This window comes from Bufo bufo, chromosome 1 (assembly GCF_905171765.1).
Source record: "Bufo bufo chromosome 1, aBufBuf1.1, whole genome shotgun sequence".
NCBI lineage: Eukaryota > Metazoa > Chordata > Amphibia > Anura > Bufonidae > Bufo > Bufo bufo.
Window position 1 is genome coordinate 195,580,454 of NC_053389.1, and position 18,131 is coordinate 195,598,584.

General features: G+C 46.2%; 1 protein-coding gene across 1 annotated transcript in view; it reads right to left on the reverse strand.

Moving 5' to 3' along the window:
* LOC121002617 (ETS-related transcription factor Elf-5-like) overlaps window positions 1-18,131 on the reverse strand; it is a 40,517-nt gene that overhangs the window by 7,685 nt on the left and 14,701 nt on the right. The window contains exons 3-5 of the mRNA XM_040434059.1: window positions 12,328-12,414; window positions 9,892-9,975; window positions 9,019-9,211 (exon numbers count right to left, since the gene is read on the reverse strand). Coding sequence (XP_040289993.1) covers window positions 9,019-9,211; window positions 9,892-9,975; window positions 12,328-12,414 — 364 coding nt within the window. The remainder of the gene's footprint in view (window positions 1-9,018; window positions 9,212-9,891; window positions 9,976-12,327; window positions 12,415-18,131) is intronic.

Consider the following 18,131-nt stretch of genomic DNA (forward strand, 5'->3'; position numbering starts at 1 on the left):
TATTATAAAATGTATACATTCAGACCAAGTGCAGAATAACACAGAAAAAGAACTTTGAAAACAGGGTGCGCTATATTCAAATGACCTAAAAGACGTCATGGGGGTGGAGCCACTCACACTGGCCCCTCCCATTCCTGGCTTGTCACAAATCACCTCCAGCGTCATCCGATGAATGCGCAGTGAGCACATGCGGCCAGACCCAGTACACCTCTTTTTACTGCGCATGCACCAGATACCACTGGAGATGGCGTGCAACAAGGAATCCAGCCTGTGGGATCTCAATGAAGTCAACATAAGTCATCACAGCCCAGACTGTTTTCAAAGGTCTTTTTACTGTGTTAAAGGGGTTGTTGAGGCTTAGGATAGGCCATCACTAGCTGATCTGTGGGGGAAGCCACACCAATCAGCTGTGCCTGGACTACACAACCCTGTCAACGCTGCAAGGACGAATGCTGAAGGTTTGATGGAGCTTTGTATTTCTGGTGCCAACTTCAGCCGACAGAGTTACACCCATAAAGCTGATCACTGGGGGTGCAGGGTGTCAGTCCCCCACCAATCAGCTAGTGCTGGCCTATATTGAGGCTAGGTCTGAATCTAGAAAGATGCCAGTGTCAATCTGTTACCGTCCTGGATAATTTGCTGGTTGCGGTTTGGGACCCCAAATCCTTGTGACAAGTTCTCTTCAAGCTACCGATCCACAGTGGAGAACACCCTTTAGTCTCCCTGGATTTAGTATGCATGGCGCCCTGCTAATTATGGTGACTTTCAATCCCACAGCTACAGCTTGTCTCAGAAGGGCCCACACTTTATTATGTACAGTATTTCAGCTTTGACCCACTATATATATATATATATATATATATATATATATATATATCATTTATTCTAATAATAGGTCTGTCTGCCTATTTGACATTGTGTGGAAATTCCGGTTTCACTATTGCACAACACACATTACATGGGGCGAGTCAGATGTTTACCTGCGTCTGTTATTGGGAATTCACTCCGTCACGGTCACGAGCCTGTACTACAATATCAGCTGCCGAGCCACTTTCAGTAGAAAATTTCCCAGTATTATCAGAGTTGTATCACTTTGCGTCACATGAAACCTAATGGAGTCATCTAATCTCTTGTGAAATTGTTAGGAGAACAGAATATGGTTGTTGGTATCCCCTAGAGATGATGAACCCAACCCTGCGTAATCTTACAATTCTTGAAAAGCAACATCAAATATCTCCCACTATTAGGACCTATAAAACTATGTCAACTCCCTGCTCATAGCAACTACATAAATCAGATACTGAATTAACTCGTCCGAGAGGAGAAAAAAGTAGTCCCCCTCCCAGAAACAGCACCACTTTTGTCTCATGGGCCATGCCTGGTATTGAAGCTCAGACTCTGGCTAATCTCAATAACAGACACAGCCCATAGACAAACGTGATGCTGTTTCTGGTGGAAAACTAGGTGCGGGTCAAATCGTGGACGATCCCTTTAAGCTCATGAGAGTAAAAGCAGTTTAGAGTTTAAAGGGGAATCCACTTGATTTAGGGTACTTTCACACTAGCGTTTACGTTTTCTGGTATTGAGTTCCGTCATAGGGGTTCAATACCGGAAAAAAAACGCTTCCGTTTTGTCCCCATTTATTGTCAATGGGGACAAAACTAAACTGAACAGAATGGACTGCTCCAAAATGCATTCCGTTCCGTTTGGTTGCATTCCCAGACCGGAGAGCAAACTGCAACATGTTGTATTTTGCTTTCCGTCCTGGGAAACTGATTAAGACGAATCCGTCATGACCCCCAATGCAAGTCAATGGGGACAGATCAGTTTTCTTTGCCACAATAGAAAACGGATCCGTCCCCCATTGACTTTCAATGGAGTTTATGACGGATCAGTTTTGGCTATGTTAAAGAAATGTTAAAGATAATACAACCGGATCCATTTATAATGGATGCAGATGGTTGTATTATCAGTAACGGAAGCGTTTTTGCTGAACCCTGCCGGCTCCAGTAAAAAACGCTAGTGTGACAGTAGCCTTATTCTGGTATGCTCAAACATTTTATATTCACGGTAGGGAAAGAGGTATAGGTGGCTAAATAAACCAAGCCAGAAGATCTGCAGTTTACAAAGCATCTGATGTGTTGCGTCGCATGTGATTCCATTAAAACTGGACGTACGTTCATCAGCACAACCTATGAACCTATGACATCAGATGCTTTGTAAACTGCAGATCTTCTGGCTTGGTTTGTTTAGCCACCTGTATCTGTGGGTTGCAGTACATGGGAAAAACCATCCGTGAATTTCGCCGTAGAATATGCGAGCATCTGAATGATATCAGGAAGAATGCTGACACCCCACTTACACGTCACATTAATTTACATCATTCTGGTGATGAGCGATCCCTTGTGTTTCAGGGCATTGAGATTGTGAGACCTTCTCCGAGGGAAGGGGGGGGGGGGGGCAATTTTGACCAGCGGGTTCTCCAAAAAAAAAGGCCCAGTGGACATTCAGGCTGGGTACAGTTTGCCCGTCCGGACTCAATGATCATATTTCATATGTTTGTTTAATTTATCAATAGATCATTCTGAGTCCGCTTTACCAAGCATAACTGGTTAGTGATTATAACTGGTTAGTTGAATGGGTTGGATTTAATGATGGTAATTACATCAGATACCACATATTACTGTACCTGACACAAGGTGGCCACCCTTTGGACATGTTCCATACTGTGGGCACATTTTGGTCACACAGATTGCTATCCATCTGTTCTATAAGTGTGATACATTTGTATATACAGTGGATATAAAAAGTCTACACACCCCTATTAAAATGTCAGGTTTCTGTGATGTAAAAAAATGAGACAAAGATAAATCATTTCAGAACTTTTTCCACCTTTAATGTGACCTATAAACTGTACCACTCAATTGAAAAACAAACTGAAATCTTTTAGGTGGAGGGAAGAAAAATAAATAAGTAATAATAATGTGGTTGCATAAGTGTGCACACCCTCTTATAACTGGGGATGTAGCTGTGTTCAGAATTAAGCAATCACATTCAAAATCATGTTAAATAGGAGTCAGCATACACCTGCCATCATTTGAAGCGCCTCTGATTAACCCCAAATAAAGTACAGCTGCTCTAGTTGGTCTTTCCTGAAATTTTCTTAGTCGAATCCCACAGCAGAAGCCATGGTCCACAAAGAGCTTCCAAAGCATCAGAGAGATCTCATTGTTAAAAGGTATCAGTCAGGAGAAGGGTACAAAAGAATTTCCAAGGCATTAGATATACCATGGAACACAGTGAAGAAAGTCGTCATCATCAAGTGGAGAAAATATGGCACAACAGTGACATTACCAAGAACTGGACGTCCCTCCAAGATTGATGAAAAGACAAGAAGAAAACTGGTCTGGGAGGCTACCAAGAGGCCTACAGCAACATTAAAGGAGCTGCAGGAATATCTGGCAAGTACTGGCTGTGTGGTACATGTGACAACAATCTCCCGTATTCTTCATATGTCTGGGCTATGGGGTAGAGTGGCAAGACGAAAGCCTTTTCTTACGAAGAAAAACATCCAAGCCAGGCTACATTTTGCAAAAAACACATCTGAAGTCTCCCAAAAGCATGTGGGAAAAGGTGTTATGGTCTGATGAAACCAAGGTTGAAGTTTTTGGCCATAAATCCAAAAGATATGTTTGGCGCAAAAACAACACTGCACATCACCAAAAGAACACCCTACCCACAGTGAAGCATGGTGGTGGCAGCATCATGCCAAGGGGCTGTTTTTCTTCAGCTGGAACTGGGGCCTTAGTTAAGCTAGAGGGAATTATGAACAGTTCCAAACACCAGTCAATATTGGCACAAAACCTTCAGGCTTCTGCTAGAAAGCTGAACATGAAGAGGAACTTCATCTTTCAGCATGACAACGACCCAAAGCATACATCCAAGTCAACAAAGGAATGGATTCACCAGAAGAAGATTAAAGTTTTAGAATGGCCCAGCCAGAGCCCAGACCTGAATCCGATGGAAAATCTGTGGGGTGATCTGAAGAGGGCTGTGCACAGGAGATGCCCTTGCAATCTGACAGATTTGGAGTGTTTTTGCAAAGAAGAGTGGGCAAATCTTGCCAAGTCAAAATGTGCCATGCTGATAGACCCATACTCCAAAAGACTGAGTGCTGTAATAAAATCAAAAGGTTCTACAACAAAGTATTAGTTTAAGGCCTCTTTCAGACGGGCGTTGCGGGAAAAGGTGCGGGTACATTGCAAAACATTGTAATGCGTTTTGCACGCGCGTGAGAAAAATCGCGCATGTTTGGTACCCAAACCCGAACTTCTTCACAGAAGTTGGGGCTTGGGATCGGTGTTCTGTAGATTGTATTATTTTCCCTTATAACATGGTTATAAGGGAAAATAATAGCATTCTGAATACAGAATGCATAGTAAAATAGCGCTGGAGGGGTTAAAAAATAATAATTTAACTCACCTTAATCCACTTGATCGCGCAGCCGGCATCGCTTCTGTGTTCTTTCTTTGCTGTGTGCAGGAACAGGACCTGTGGTGACGACACTCCGGTCATCACATGATCCATCACCATGGTAAAAGATCATGTGATGGATCATGTGATGACCGGAGTGACGTCACCACGGGTCCTGTTCCTGCACACAGCAAAGAAAGAAGACAGAAGCGATGCCGGCTGCGCGATCAAGTGGATTAAGGTGAGTTAAAGGGGTATTCTCATGACGCCGTTTAATACTTACCTGCTCCCGGCGCGCTGTCCACTTCCTGGTTTTGGCACTCGGCAGGGGGCGGGCTCCATCTTGATTGATGTCTTCTCCCGGCCGGGCCACGCGCTGTACTGAACGCGCACGCCGAGACCGCGCATGCGCCCTGGTGACTTCTTCCTGGCCAGTATAGTATACTGGCCAGGAAGAAATCACCATAGCGCATGCGCGGTCTCGGCGTGCGCGTTCAGTACAGCGGCCGGCCGGGAGAAGATAAGAAGTCGTCTGCGCACACGCGCGGCCACCGCGATTCCTGAGAAGAGCGGTGGCTGTAACCAGAGGAGACGGAAGACAACAGTCAGGTAAGTATAGGTTTATTTTCTTCTAAGGGGTGGGAATTTGTTAATTAAATATATTTCGAAAAATGATCACTGTTAAATCATTAACAGATTTAACAGTGATCATTAAGATGATAATACCCCTTTAAATTTATTTATTTTTTTTAACCCCTCCAGCGCTATTTTACTATGCATTCTGTATTCAGAATGCTATTATTTTCCCTTATAACCATGTTATAAGGGAAAATAATAATGATCGGGTCTCCATCCCGATCGTCTCCTAGCAACCGTGCGTGAAAATCGCACCGCATCCGCACTTGCTTGCGGATGCTTGCGATTTTCCCGCAACCCCATTCATTTCTATTACCGCTCATGTGAACAGCCGATAGGAAATGCATGGGTCGGGATTCAGTGCGGGTGCAATGCGTTCAACTCACGCATCGCATCTGCGCGGAATCTTTGCCCGTGTGAAAGGGGCCTAAGGGTGTGCACACTTATGCAACCATATTATTTTATTTTTATATTTTTTCTTCCCTCTACCTAAAAGATTTCAGTTTGTTTTTCAATTGAGTGGTACAGTTTATAGGTCACATTAAAGGTGGAAAAAGTTCTGAAATGATTTATCTTCATCTCATTGTTTTTACAGCACAGAAACCTGACATTTTAACAGGGGTGTGTAGACTTTTTATATCCACTATATATAGGTAATACTTCTAACGATCTGGCATACATTTGCTTGGTATGCTGATTCATGTGATTGGTAATGGCGATTGTTGCCACTTATAATCATTTGTCCCGCTCCCTTGGTTATACCTTACTCTTGTAAGATATCCACTGCCTATTTAATCCCTCTTCACTCATTTGAATTTATGGAGGGCGGGTGACTTATCGTGTGTGGCTGCTGGTAACCCGGCGTGTGAATGAGTGGAGATCCGCCCCGCCGGGCTTTCATTGGCCGCACGTCTGCTCAGCCTCCTGGGGGTGTGTTCATCTCCCCTATATACACCGGCGGTTCATGGGGCCGCCACCACGGCTGTCATATCGCCGGTACGCTGTCAGACACCATCTGTGTGGCAGCGTCTGCTATACTCTCTATGTGCACAGTTTACTTTGCTCCTGATGAGTCTTATTGATGAAACGCGTTGAGCCGTTTTTCAGACGCTACATATGGGAGTTTTAGCTCAGCTTGGGCAGGTAGTTCAGGTATTGGGTTCCTTTTACCCGGGTTTAGTCACTATCAATCCTGGGTGATAGTGGTATACACAGTCAGCTTTTTTAGAGCTGGATTAATCCCAGCTTGGGCTGCTTTTTGACCACTTACTTTTTCCCATACCTTTCTTTACTACCTACCCAGCTTTTTGTAGGTCCGCACAGATTTAGCAATTTCCAGGTGACAATTAGCCAGTTATAATCGGTTTATCGGGTTACATTGAATTGCGGTCTCTTTCGGCACATGTTCTGGCCTTGTCACTGATAGAGTGGCCAGTAAGTGCCATTTTGTTTATTAGATTTTTTTTTGAGGATTTATTACACCTTTCCCTTATTTTTAATTAATTATTAAATAAAGTATGTCATTTTAGCGCCTCTTTCCCTACCCTGAATACATTATTAAATTGAGACGTTTACCCGTATATATTTTTCAAGCTAAGTGAAACCACTATGCTCAAACATTCCAGAATATTTTATTGGTGGATATTGTCCAGGATATCTTGAAGAAACATATCCCAGGGCTTATTATCATTAATAGGTGGTATGCTGAACATGATTGCCAGAGTGTTCTTCAAAAAACAGTGAGTGGCCCAAAATCCAGACCCCAACTCTGCTACCACAAGTCCACTGTGCCACCGGAAGTCTGCTCTGGCCCCGTTCACTATGAGGGAGGGCGCCTCTCGGCATGCTTGCCATGCTGCGGCCGGACCTCCCGCCCCCATTATAGTAAATGGGGCTGGAGCAGACTTCCGCCGGCATGGTGGACTTGCGGTAGCAAGGATCCGGCAGGCTGTTCCCCCGCCAGAAAACCAGTAATTGGTTCCAAAGTCCAAAAATTTAATCCCAGAATAAGAAAAAGTGAAGCTTTAACAAAAACAAGTAGATAAGCAAGACAGATAAAGCACGTCTTTAGGCTCTATTCACACGTCCGCAATTTCGTTCCGCAACGGAATTGCGGACCCATTCATTCCTATGGGGCAGCACGATGTGCTGCCCGGACACGGAATTGTGGATCCGCACTTCCGTTCCGCAAAAAAATAGAACATGTCCTATTCTTGTCCGCAATTGCAGACAAGACCAGGCATATTCTATTAGTGCCGGCAATGTGTGGTCTGCAAAATGCGGAACGCAAATTGCCGCTTTCCGTGTTTTGCGGATCCGTGGAGCCTTAAAGGGAATATGTCCCCTAGAGAATCAATATTAGAGCTTGTATTATACGTCACTAGCAACCTATAACACCGCCCACCCTTTCCCTTCAGCATAGCCAACAGACGCAGTGCCAAACACTGCCTGCGCTCTTCCAGTTTAACTGAGGGCATCAGCTTCAAATGCTTCACTGGGGATGCACGGTAAACATCACTGGGCTCGGCGCATGCCCAGTGAAACAGTTGAAGCTGATGCCCTCAGTTGAACTGGAAGTCCGTAGACATTTAACCTGCCTTTCCCACATTGCACTCAGGGCCTGAACAGGTCCCCACGCGGCAATCGGTGATGCTGTTCCTTCCCTGTGGTAGCTTCGGTCCCTCTGAAGGATCCAAGGCTACCACAGCCCTGTGGAAGGGCCCCACAAAAACCTATTAAATGTCCTTTAGGCTGCAATGTTATTGCAGTCTATGGGAAAAGCAATCTAACAACCACATGTTCAACCCCTAAGAGAACTTATTATAAGTGTAAAAAAAATTCTAATCACCCCTTTTTCCCATAATAAAAATAAACAATAAAAAACATAATTTGCATCACTGCAACTTAAAATGCCTGAACTATTAAATTATTAAATTATTTATCCTGTACGATGAACGTCGTAACAGAAAAAAAATCTAAGTGGGCAATTTGCAGGTTTTTGTTGTTTCACCTCCCGAAAAAAACTGAATAAAAAACTACAGATTGCCCTGCGAAAAATGAGCCCTCACCTAGCTCTTTAGACATAAAAGTAAATATAAAAAAGTTATAGTGGTCAGAATATGGAGATGCAAATCAAAAATCCGTTTTTTAATAAATAATAAATGAAAATATATTAGAAAAAAATATTATGTATCAGTATTACATGTTAATTAGTAAAAAAAAATATAGCTGATACATTCCCTTTAAGGCTACTTTCACACCAGCATTTTTGCTGGATCCGTCATGGATCAGCAAAAACGTTTCCGTCATAATAATACAACCGTCTGCATCCGTTGTTTTATCTGTAACATAGCCAAGACGGATCCTTCATGACTTCTATTGAAAGTCAATGGGGGGCGGATCCGTTTTTTATTGTGACAAAATGGATTCATCCCCATTGACTTACATTGTGAGTCATGATTGATCCGTCCTGCTCCGCACCACATCGCGGACAGAAAAACGTTGCTTGCAGCGTTATTCTGTCCGCGATGGGGACGCAACCAAATGCAACGGAATGCATTCTGGTGCATTCGGTTTCGTTCAGTTCAGTTTTATCCCCATTGACAATGAATTGGGACAAACGGATCCTATGACGGATCTCAGTAGCGGAAAGGGAAAGCGCAAGTGTGAAAGTATCCTTAGTTGCACGCATAGCAGAGCCAACTTTATGGGAATCATTTTCTCTATCAGTATGTTTTTGGAGTGTGACCTCATGACTCCAGCTCGTGGCTGCACCACACAACCCAGCTATGCACGGAGGTTTTCTGTGCGCCATACTGAATACTGGATCTTTTCTTATTTATTCACCATAGGACACTTTCTAACTGGTGAGATATGGATGAGGTTGGCCCACAGGGAACACCCTCTTACCTCAGAGCTCTGCTTAGCTTCTCATAATTCATACATTTGTTTTTCTTCTGCTCCCCCCATAGCTGTGCAAACATGTCAGACTTAACAACCCGAAATGTCCCTTCTTTGCGGTTCTCCCAGCGCACGGCATGTTGGTTCTTGTGTGGACTCAGAAGCAGATCACGTACAAATTCCCATAGGTGCACGCTTTGGTCTGAAAGAGAAGGAGTTCTAAAATGGTATTCTCTTATTTATGCTGCCTCCACACAATGTGCCATGCATGTCTGGGGCATGCCCCTACCACAAGAGGTTCCACTGACCCCCTGTTCTGACGGGTGCCATGGCCAACTTCGCTTGGCTGTTCTCAGAGCGCTCATATAAGTGAAAGAGAGCTGCACATGTATGGTCATCTCTCCATTAACATCAGTGGCACCAGGCAGGACAGGCGGCCGGGAGTCCCGTTCTGGAAATAGATGGGAAATGCCATAAATTTCTCAGATGAACATACCCCTTTAAATGCCACATAATTATGCAAAATGGACTTCATGAAAGACACAACACAGGAAGGAGTAGGCGTGGTCTGAGAAGACATGCAATGGTCAAAAGGCATCATTTCTACTATTGTGAGAAGGAAGCTGAAGGGGAACAGATCCAGGCAGAAGGAACAAGAAATGGCACAGGAGATGCGGCAAACTGAGCCATGCGCAGCAGCATGCGTGTCACAGGCGGTGTGCAAACTCCAGCCCACAACAGGGAGAGAGATGACTGTTTGCAAATAGATAAACTGTACATCTTCTAGACCCCATAAAGAGCCCTCACCAGAGGTAGTACAATACCATGGATCATATCAGCATGGTGGCTTTCTGAAAGCCCTATGTGAATATTATCTCTTACTTGTTCGGTTTCCTTTGTTTCGTCTTCGACTGTGGTGTTTTGGAGTAACTGGACTTGATTTTGTTTCCTGTATACTGGTCTCCTCTTTAAAATAGTGAAAATGAAAATGGTAACAGCATAGTATAATAAAGCTACTCATTAGCACAGGATATAGACTAAATCAGGGTCCCACATAAAACACTTTTGGATAGCTCCAGATGAAAAATCTTTCCCCTTTTAATATATCTCCATAACTTCACTTTATTATTTTTACTTATTCACAGACTGCTTTACTCTGCACAGGGTTAAATAAAATCTCCACATGCTACCTGGAAACCATCAACAAGTAGGTTATCTGCTAGACTCGAGTGAATGGGGCAGAGCTGCAATACTGCACATAACCTGTCTACAGAGGCGGTGCTGTTTTTTTCCCTAATCCTAGCCAACCCCTTTAAAACAAATGGGTCAAAGCAAGTGTTATGTATTCATATATTAATCAGATAATTATACTGTTTAAAGCCTCATTCACACGTCCGTGACCGTGCTCAAATCCGTGAGCAGGTGGTCAGTGATGCATTGGTGAAGCTGTCCGTGAAGGATCCGTGTTGGATCCGTGTGTCCGTTTTTTGCTGTCTGTGTTTCACTGACACTGAACAGCTGAAAAATAATTTTCAAAGCATCTCTTCTTAATGATCCGTGAAACACGAATGCAACACGGATGGCATCCGTGGTTTTCACGGACCCATAGACTATAATGGGCTTGATGGATCTGTGAACACGGACAAAATAAAGCATGCATCCGTGCTAAAAAAAATGGACCCGCGGACCGTGCTAAAACACTGATGTGTGAATACACACATTAAAATGAATGGGGACGTGTGCTGTCTGTGGAGAACACGTACAGCACACGTCCGTGAAACACTGACATGTGAATGAGGCTTAAGGCAGGGTTCAGCAACCTTCAGCACTCCAGCTGCTGTGAAACTACAACTCCCAGCATGCAAACATGCTCGGCTGTTATTCTAACTCCCACAGAAGTGAATGAATCCTTTTGGGAGTTGTAGTTTCTGAAGATCTGGAGTGACGGGGGTTGCTGATCCCTGTTCTAAGGGTTTTCACACAGTCCAACAGACGTGCTTCAAGGTCCATTAAAGGGGCGTTCCAGCTTTAGGTGACTTAAAGGGGTTATCAGAGTTATGAAAAAAAAAAAACTTATCAGGACATACATACACATTAGTTAAGCTTGATTTCTTAAGAGAAAAACCCATACTTACACCTTTGCATGGTTCTGTTATTTTTGCTTTGTTTACATGCTGCAGCAAAGCTGTGGGGGCGTGTAACAACAATGACTGAGCTCTCCCTCATGAATATTTGTGGGTGTGAATAATCTGACCTTCCCCTCCCCCTGCACTGCACTTGCTGAGGCTGCCAGACGCAGAGGCAGGGGAACAGGCACACTGGTGGATCACAGCGAGGGAGCGGGCACAACATTGAATCTTTCCGCCCCTCTGCCGGTGTTCTGCCAGATCTCTATAGCTTGCCGAAAGTCTATAGCGGAAGTGACGTGGTGCGCTGCGCAAACGCAGAAGCGCACTTCCACAAATCATCCGCATCATCGTCTTAAAGTGACAGTCACCTCCAGTAAAATACAGCATCTACATTAATTTGTACGCTCGCCACGCATCGGGCTCGGCCTCGCTGCGCTCGGCATTTAGTAAAACTAACTCTATGCCGCCATTGATAGTAATGAAGGAATTGGATAGTAAAGAATGAGATGGATAGTCTCTTTCTTTACTATCCATTTCCTTCTTTACTATCAATGGCGGCACAGAGCTAGTTTTACTAAATGCCGAGCGCAGCGAGGCCGAGCCCGATGCGTGGCGAGCGTACAAATTAATGTAGATTAATGGAGCTGTATTTTAATGGAGATGACTCTCACTTTAAGAAATCTATACCCTTAAGTGTGCGCACGCGCGGTTCTGCAGGAATGCTTCGCTGAAGTACGCTTGTGCGCTTGCGCAGCGCGCCACGTGACTTCCGCTATAGACTTTCGGCAAACTATAGACTTTCGGCAGAACACCGGCACTGGTAAGGATCGCGCATGCGCGATACCTCACAGGAGCCGCGGCAGCCAGAGGAGAGAGAGGGGGCCGGCACACAAGGCTCTGACGTTTCGTGTACAGAGCCGGGCCACTCCCTAATTATCTTTATGGCATATCCATAACTGACTGGTGGGGTTCTGATAGCTTGGACCCCCAGAAGGGATGAAGGGGAGAAGTGTTATAGCCTATGGATAGTTATGGAAACAGCCCAGAGATATGTCATAAATGTCTGTCATTGGAGTACCCCTTTAATAACAGCTCCTTTGTGACTCCCTCATGTGAACATAGTGACGGCAATGAGATCAGTTGTTTCCAAACGTACCTTCTTATTATTGGAATGACTTGCTCCACTTACCGCAAACTGAAGTGTGAGGGCTTGTCTTCTCTGGAAAAACCTGTTGGTCCAAATTCTTTCTGTGTGTTGTCACCGTGGCCAACAGGTCTGCGAGGTGGTGACACATTAACCATAGACAAAGGGAGACAAGATGCCATAAACAGATAGAAGGCGACTGTGGTCGATACTGCAGTCATTTATGGATTTTCTGACCGTTTGGCAAAGGTTAACCCCTTCTTGTCGCATACATTTTATACAATCCCATGTTATTCATTTTAGGAATGTTAACTGAAGCTGTGTGACTGAGTGACTGTGAGAAGTAGTAGCGTAATAGGGAATTTACAAGCTCTCATACATATGGGTGTATTGTCAGCTACACCTGCTGAGAAAGGTGGGTCCGGTGGACAGTCTAAAGGTGCATTCATACGACCGTAAGTGTCTTGCTGATCCTCAAAACACGGATACCAGTGCAGTGCTATATAGAAAAAGCCTATTCTTGTCTGTGATTGCTGACAAGAATAGGACATGCTCTATATATGTTGAGGAGCCACTGAACGGATGTGAACAGCATCCGCATCTTTTGTGGCCCCATTGAAATGAATGGGTCCACACCCGTTCTGCAAAATTGAGGAACAGATGCAGACCCAGAATTAAGGTTGTGTGAATGCACCCTAATGTGTATGGGCTCCTCCATGACTCTCCCACGACAGGTGATGTTGTGGAAGAAAAGACCAACCTGGCGATCTGTTTATTTTGGAGGGGGTGGGGGGTCTGGGTTATGGGGTCCCCGATTTCATGATTAATAGCTGTAGGACCGTAATTTCCACAACTGGAATACCCCTTTTATGTATGATACATGGCGGTCTGATCCATGAGACCCCCAGAGATTAGCAAATCGAACTATTTATCCAGGCATAGTGATATCCATAGTACTGCAGGTTAGCCTATTCAAATGAACAGGGGCGGGCTGTAGCATCAGGCATGCCAAACCTGTATGGATGTCGCTCTGCCTGGATAAAAATAAAAGACCCATAGCACCTGCTTGAAACAGCGGTGATCATACATTGATGGCCTATGCTGAATAAAACTGTGTAAAGGAATTAAAGGGGTTCTGATAGATCATCAGCATCTGACCGGCGGGGGTCCGACACCCGGGACCTCCGCCGATCTCACTGTTTACCGCAGCCCCAGTGACGTCACAACTAGTATCACTGGCCTGGGCGGGGCTTAGCTCCATTCAAGTGAACGGAGCTTAGCCGTGCCCAGGCCAGTGATACTAGTCATGATGTCACTGGGCCTGCGGTAAACAGTGAGAAGGCCGTGGCACTGCTGGAGCGCCGCTGCCTTCTCAAACAGCTGATCGGCGGGGGTCCCGGGTGTCGGACCCTCGCCGGTCAAATACTGATGATCTATCCAGTTTAAACAAACAGCAGAACCCCTTTAAAGGAGATATACTGTACTAAAGATGCCCATACACTTGCATTAGCTGTCGGATAAACGGACATTTGGCCAACGGATGTTTCTCCTGACCCCCCATACACACACATGCTTGTTATTTCAGTGGTGAGTGGGGACTGAGCCACTGCCAAACTCCTCTGGCAGTGGCTTATCTCCAGCGGGAACAGAGGATTGGACATGTTGACATACAACCAGCAGATCTTGGGGAAACATCCATACACATTAGAACATCATTCAGTTCTGCTTACATACATCTAAGGCTACTTTCACACCAGCGTTTTTGCTGGATCCCGTCATGATAATACAACCGTCTGCATCCGTTCTGAACGGATCCGGTTGTATTATCTTTAACAAAGCAATGGCGGATTTGTCTCTAAAACCATTGTAAGTCAATGGGGGACGTATCGGTTTTCTTTTGTGTCAAAGAAAACGGATCCATCTCCATTGACTTACATTGTGAGTCATGACGGATCCGTCTTGCTCCCCATCCCAAGACGCACTCAAAAACGCTGCTAGCAGCGCTTTTGTGTGCGTCACGGGAACGCAATGAAATGGAACGGAATGCATTCTGGTGCACTCCGTTCCCTTCAGTTCAGTTTTGTCCCCATTGACAATGAATGGGGACAAAACGGAAGCGTTTTCCTCCGCTACTGAGATCCTATGACGGATAGCGGAAAGGGAAAGTGCAAGTGTGAAAGTAGCCTAATGTGTATGAGCACCCTAAGATGGAACATGGCACCATTGGATGAAATGTTTTATGAGTACTACTTGATACAATGTAATCTACAGTATTTTTCAGACTATAAGACCCACTCCCTCCCCCCCCAAAAAATGGGGGAAAAGTGGCAGTGCTTGTTATAGTCTTAATCTAATGACCGCTTCCACTATGGAAGTGGTCATCAGCATGCGGGAGGCATGGGGAGATGAGGGCAGCGATGTCAGGCTGTACTCACCTCCCCTGGTCTTCTTCTGGGTACTGCTGTGGTGCGTACAGTCAGTAGGCCCGCTCTATGACCTGACACTGTGCGCATCAGGTCACAGTACACAGCATAAGGCCTCATGCACACGACCGTTGTGTGCATCCGTGGCCGTTGTGCCGTTTTCTGTTTTTTTTCGCGGACCCATTGACTTTCAATGGGTCCGTGGAAAAAACGGAAAATGCACCGTTTGGCAGCCGCATCCGTGAGCCGTGTTTCCTGGCCGTGAAAAAAATATGACCTGTCCTATTTTTTTCACGGCCAACGGTTCACGGACCCATTCAAGTCAATGGGTCCGTGAAAGAACACGGATGCACACAAGATTGGCATCCGTGTCCGTGATCCGTGGCCGTAGGTTAGTTTTTATACAGACGGATCCGAAGATCCGTCTGCATAAAAGCTTTTTCAAAGCTGAGTTTTCACTTCGTGAAAACTCAGAACCGACAGTATATTCTAACACAGAAGCGTTCCCATGGTGATGGGGACGCTTCTAGTTAGAATACACTACAAACTGTACAAGACTGCCCCCTGCTGCCTGGCAGCATCCGATCTCTTACAGGGGGCCGTGATCAGCACAATTAACCCCTTCAGGTGCGGCACCTGAAGGGGTTAATTGTGCTGATCACGGCCCCCTGTAAGAGACCAGGGCTGCCAGGCAGCAGGGGGCAGACCCTCCCCCCCTCCCCAGTTTGAATATCATTGGTGGCCAGTGCGGCCCCCCCCCCTCCCTCTATTGTAATAATTCGTTGGTGGCACAGTGTGCGCCCCCCCCCTCCCTCCCTCTATTGTAATAATTCGTTGGTGGCACAGTGTGCGCCCCCCCCCCCTCCCTCCCTCTATTGTAATAATTAGTTGGTGGCACAGTGTGCGCCCCCCATCGGCCCCCCCTCCCTCTATAGCATTAACAACATTGGTGGCCAGTGTGCGGCCTCCCATCTCCCCCCCCCCCATCATTGGTGGCAGCGGAGTTCCGATCGGAGTCCCAGTTTAATCGCTGGGGCTCCGATCGGTAACCATGGCAACCGGGACGCTACTACAGTCCTGGTTGCCATGGTTACTTAGCAATAGTACAATAGTAGAAGATTCATACTTACCTGCTGCTGGCTGCTGCTGCGATGTTCGTGTCCGGCCGGGAGCTCCACCTACTGGTAAGTGACAGGTCTGTGCGGCGCATTGCTAAATGAACTGTCACTTACTAGTAGGAGGAGCTCCCGCCCGGACACGAACATCGCAGCTCCCAGGTAAGTATGGGGGGGGGGGGGGGAGATGGGAGGCCGCACACTGGCCACCAATGTTGTTAATGCTATAGAGGGAGGGGGGGCCAATGGGGGGCGCACACTGTGCCACCAACGATTTATTACAATAGAGGGAGGAAGGGGGGGGCACACTGTGCCACCAACGAATTATTACAATAGAGGGAGGAAGGGGGGGGCACACTGTGCCACCAACGATTTATTACAATAGAGGGAGGAAGGGGGGGGGGCGCACACTGTGCCACCAACGAATTATTACAATAGAGGGAGGAAGGGGGGGGCACACTGTGCCACCAACGATTTATTACAATAGAGGGAGGAAGGGGGGGGGGCGCACACTGTGCCACCAACGAATTATTACAATAGAGGGAGGAAGGGGGGGGGGGCCGCACTGGCCACCAATGATATTCAAACTGGGGAGGGGGGGGAGGGTCTGCCCCCTGCTGCCTGGCAGCCCTGATCTCTTACAGGGGGATATGATAGTACAATTAACCCCTTCAGGTGCGGCACCTGAGGGGTTAATTGTGCTGATCAAGGCCCCCTGTAAGAGATCGGATGCTGCTAGGCAGCAGGGGGCAGTCATGTACACAGTTTGTAGTATATTCTAACTAGAAGCGTCCCCATCACCATGGGAACGCCTCTGTGTTAGAATATACTGTCGGAAATGAGGTTTCACGATCTAACTCATATCCGACAGTATATTCTAACATAGAGGCGTTCCCATGGTGATGGGGACGCTTCAAGTTAAAATATACCATCGGATTGGAGAAAACTCTGATCTGATGGTATAAAAGGGACTCCAGACTTTACATTGAAAGTCAATGGGGACGGATCCGTTTGAAATGGCACCATATTGTGTCAACGTCAAACGGATCCGTCCCCATTGACTTGCATTGTAATTCAGGACGGATCCGTTTGGCTCCGCACGGCCAGGCGGACACCAAAACGACTTTTTTTTCATGTCCGTGGATCCTCCAAAAAACAAGGAAGACCCACGGACGAAAAAACGGTCACGGATCACGGTAAAACGGAACCCCGTTTTGCGGACCGCAAAAAAATATGGTCGTGTGCATGAGGCCTAACTCAGGAGAAGCGGTGCAGTGAGTCTTGGATATGCGGCGCTGTCTGGAGCAAGCCAGGTAAGTTTATTTTTATTTTTTTAAATGTCTGATCTGAGATCGGATGGTGGCTGCGATCTGAAGCTGAGTGGAACTGGGGTGGGGGGGGGGGAGGGGGGGTCCGATCAGAGGCTGATATGATCTGATTGGAGGTCTAATCTGAGTTTGATGGGGGTTGGGGGTCTGGTACAGGCTGATGTGAGGCTGATGGGGTCTGATCTGGGGCTGAGTGGGGCTGGGGTGGGGTCTGATTGAGGGTCTGATCTGAGTCTGATGGGGGCTGTGGGGTCAGATCTGAGGCTTAATACGGCTGGGGAGTCCGATCTGAGGCTGATTGGGGGTCTGATCTCAGTCGGATTGGGGCTGGGGGGTCTGATGGGAGTTGATCTGAGGTCAATAAATGGCTCGGGAAGTCTGATCTGAGGATGATGGAGGCTAATGGGTCTGATGAGAGGCTGATGGAGGTTGATGGGTCTTACAGACTGATGGAGCTTGGGGCTGAAGAGGATTAGGGGGTCTCATCTGAGGTCTAATGGAAAATATTTTTTCTTCCTCAAAATCCTAGGTGCGTCTTATAGTCCATAAAATGCAGTACATATCTGGACCGAATGAAATTGAATACATGAAAAAAAATATTTCTTGAAGTAGAATAACAAGAGTGCAGTGGTATCTCCTTTCTACACTGTGGTTTTGGCCCCTCACTGGCACCTTATCTTTTTCAGTGATGTGCAGGTGTCAATTCTTAATTCATTGTAAAAATGAAATGAATATGGTGTACGAGTAATACACTGACATTAGCGTCTAACTGGTTCATTCTCTTAGGCTCAGTTCACACCTGAGCGTTTTACAGCGCGTTCCTACGCGCTGTAAAACGCTCAACAAGGAGAAACCAATGCTTCCCTATGGGAATGGTTCTCACCTGGGCGTTTTACAGCGCGTACGATCGCGCTGTAAAACGCCCGACGCTCAAACAAGTACAGGAGCGTTTTTTTGGGCGCTTGTCGCGCGTTCCCGTACAT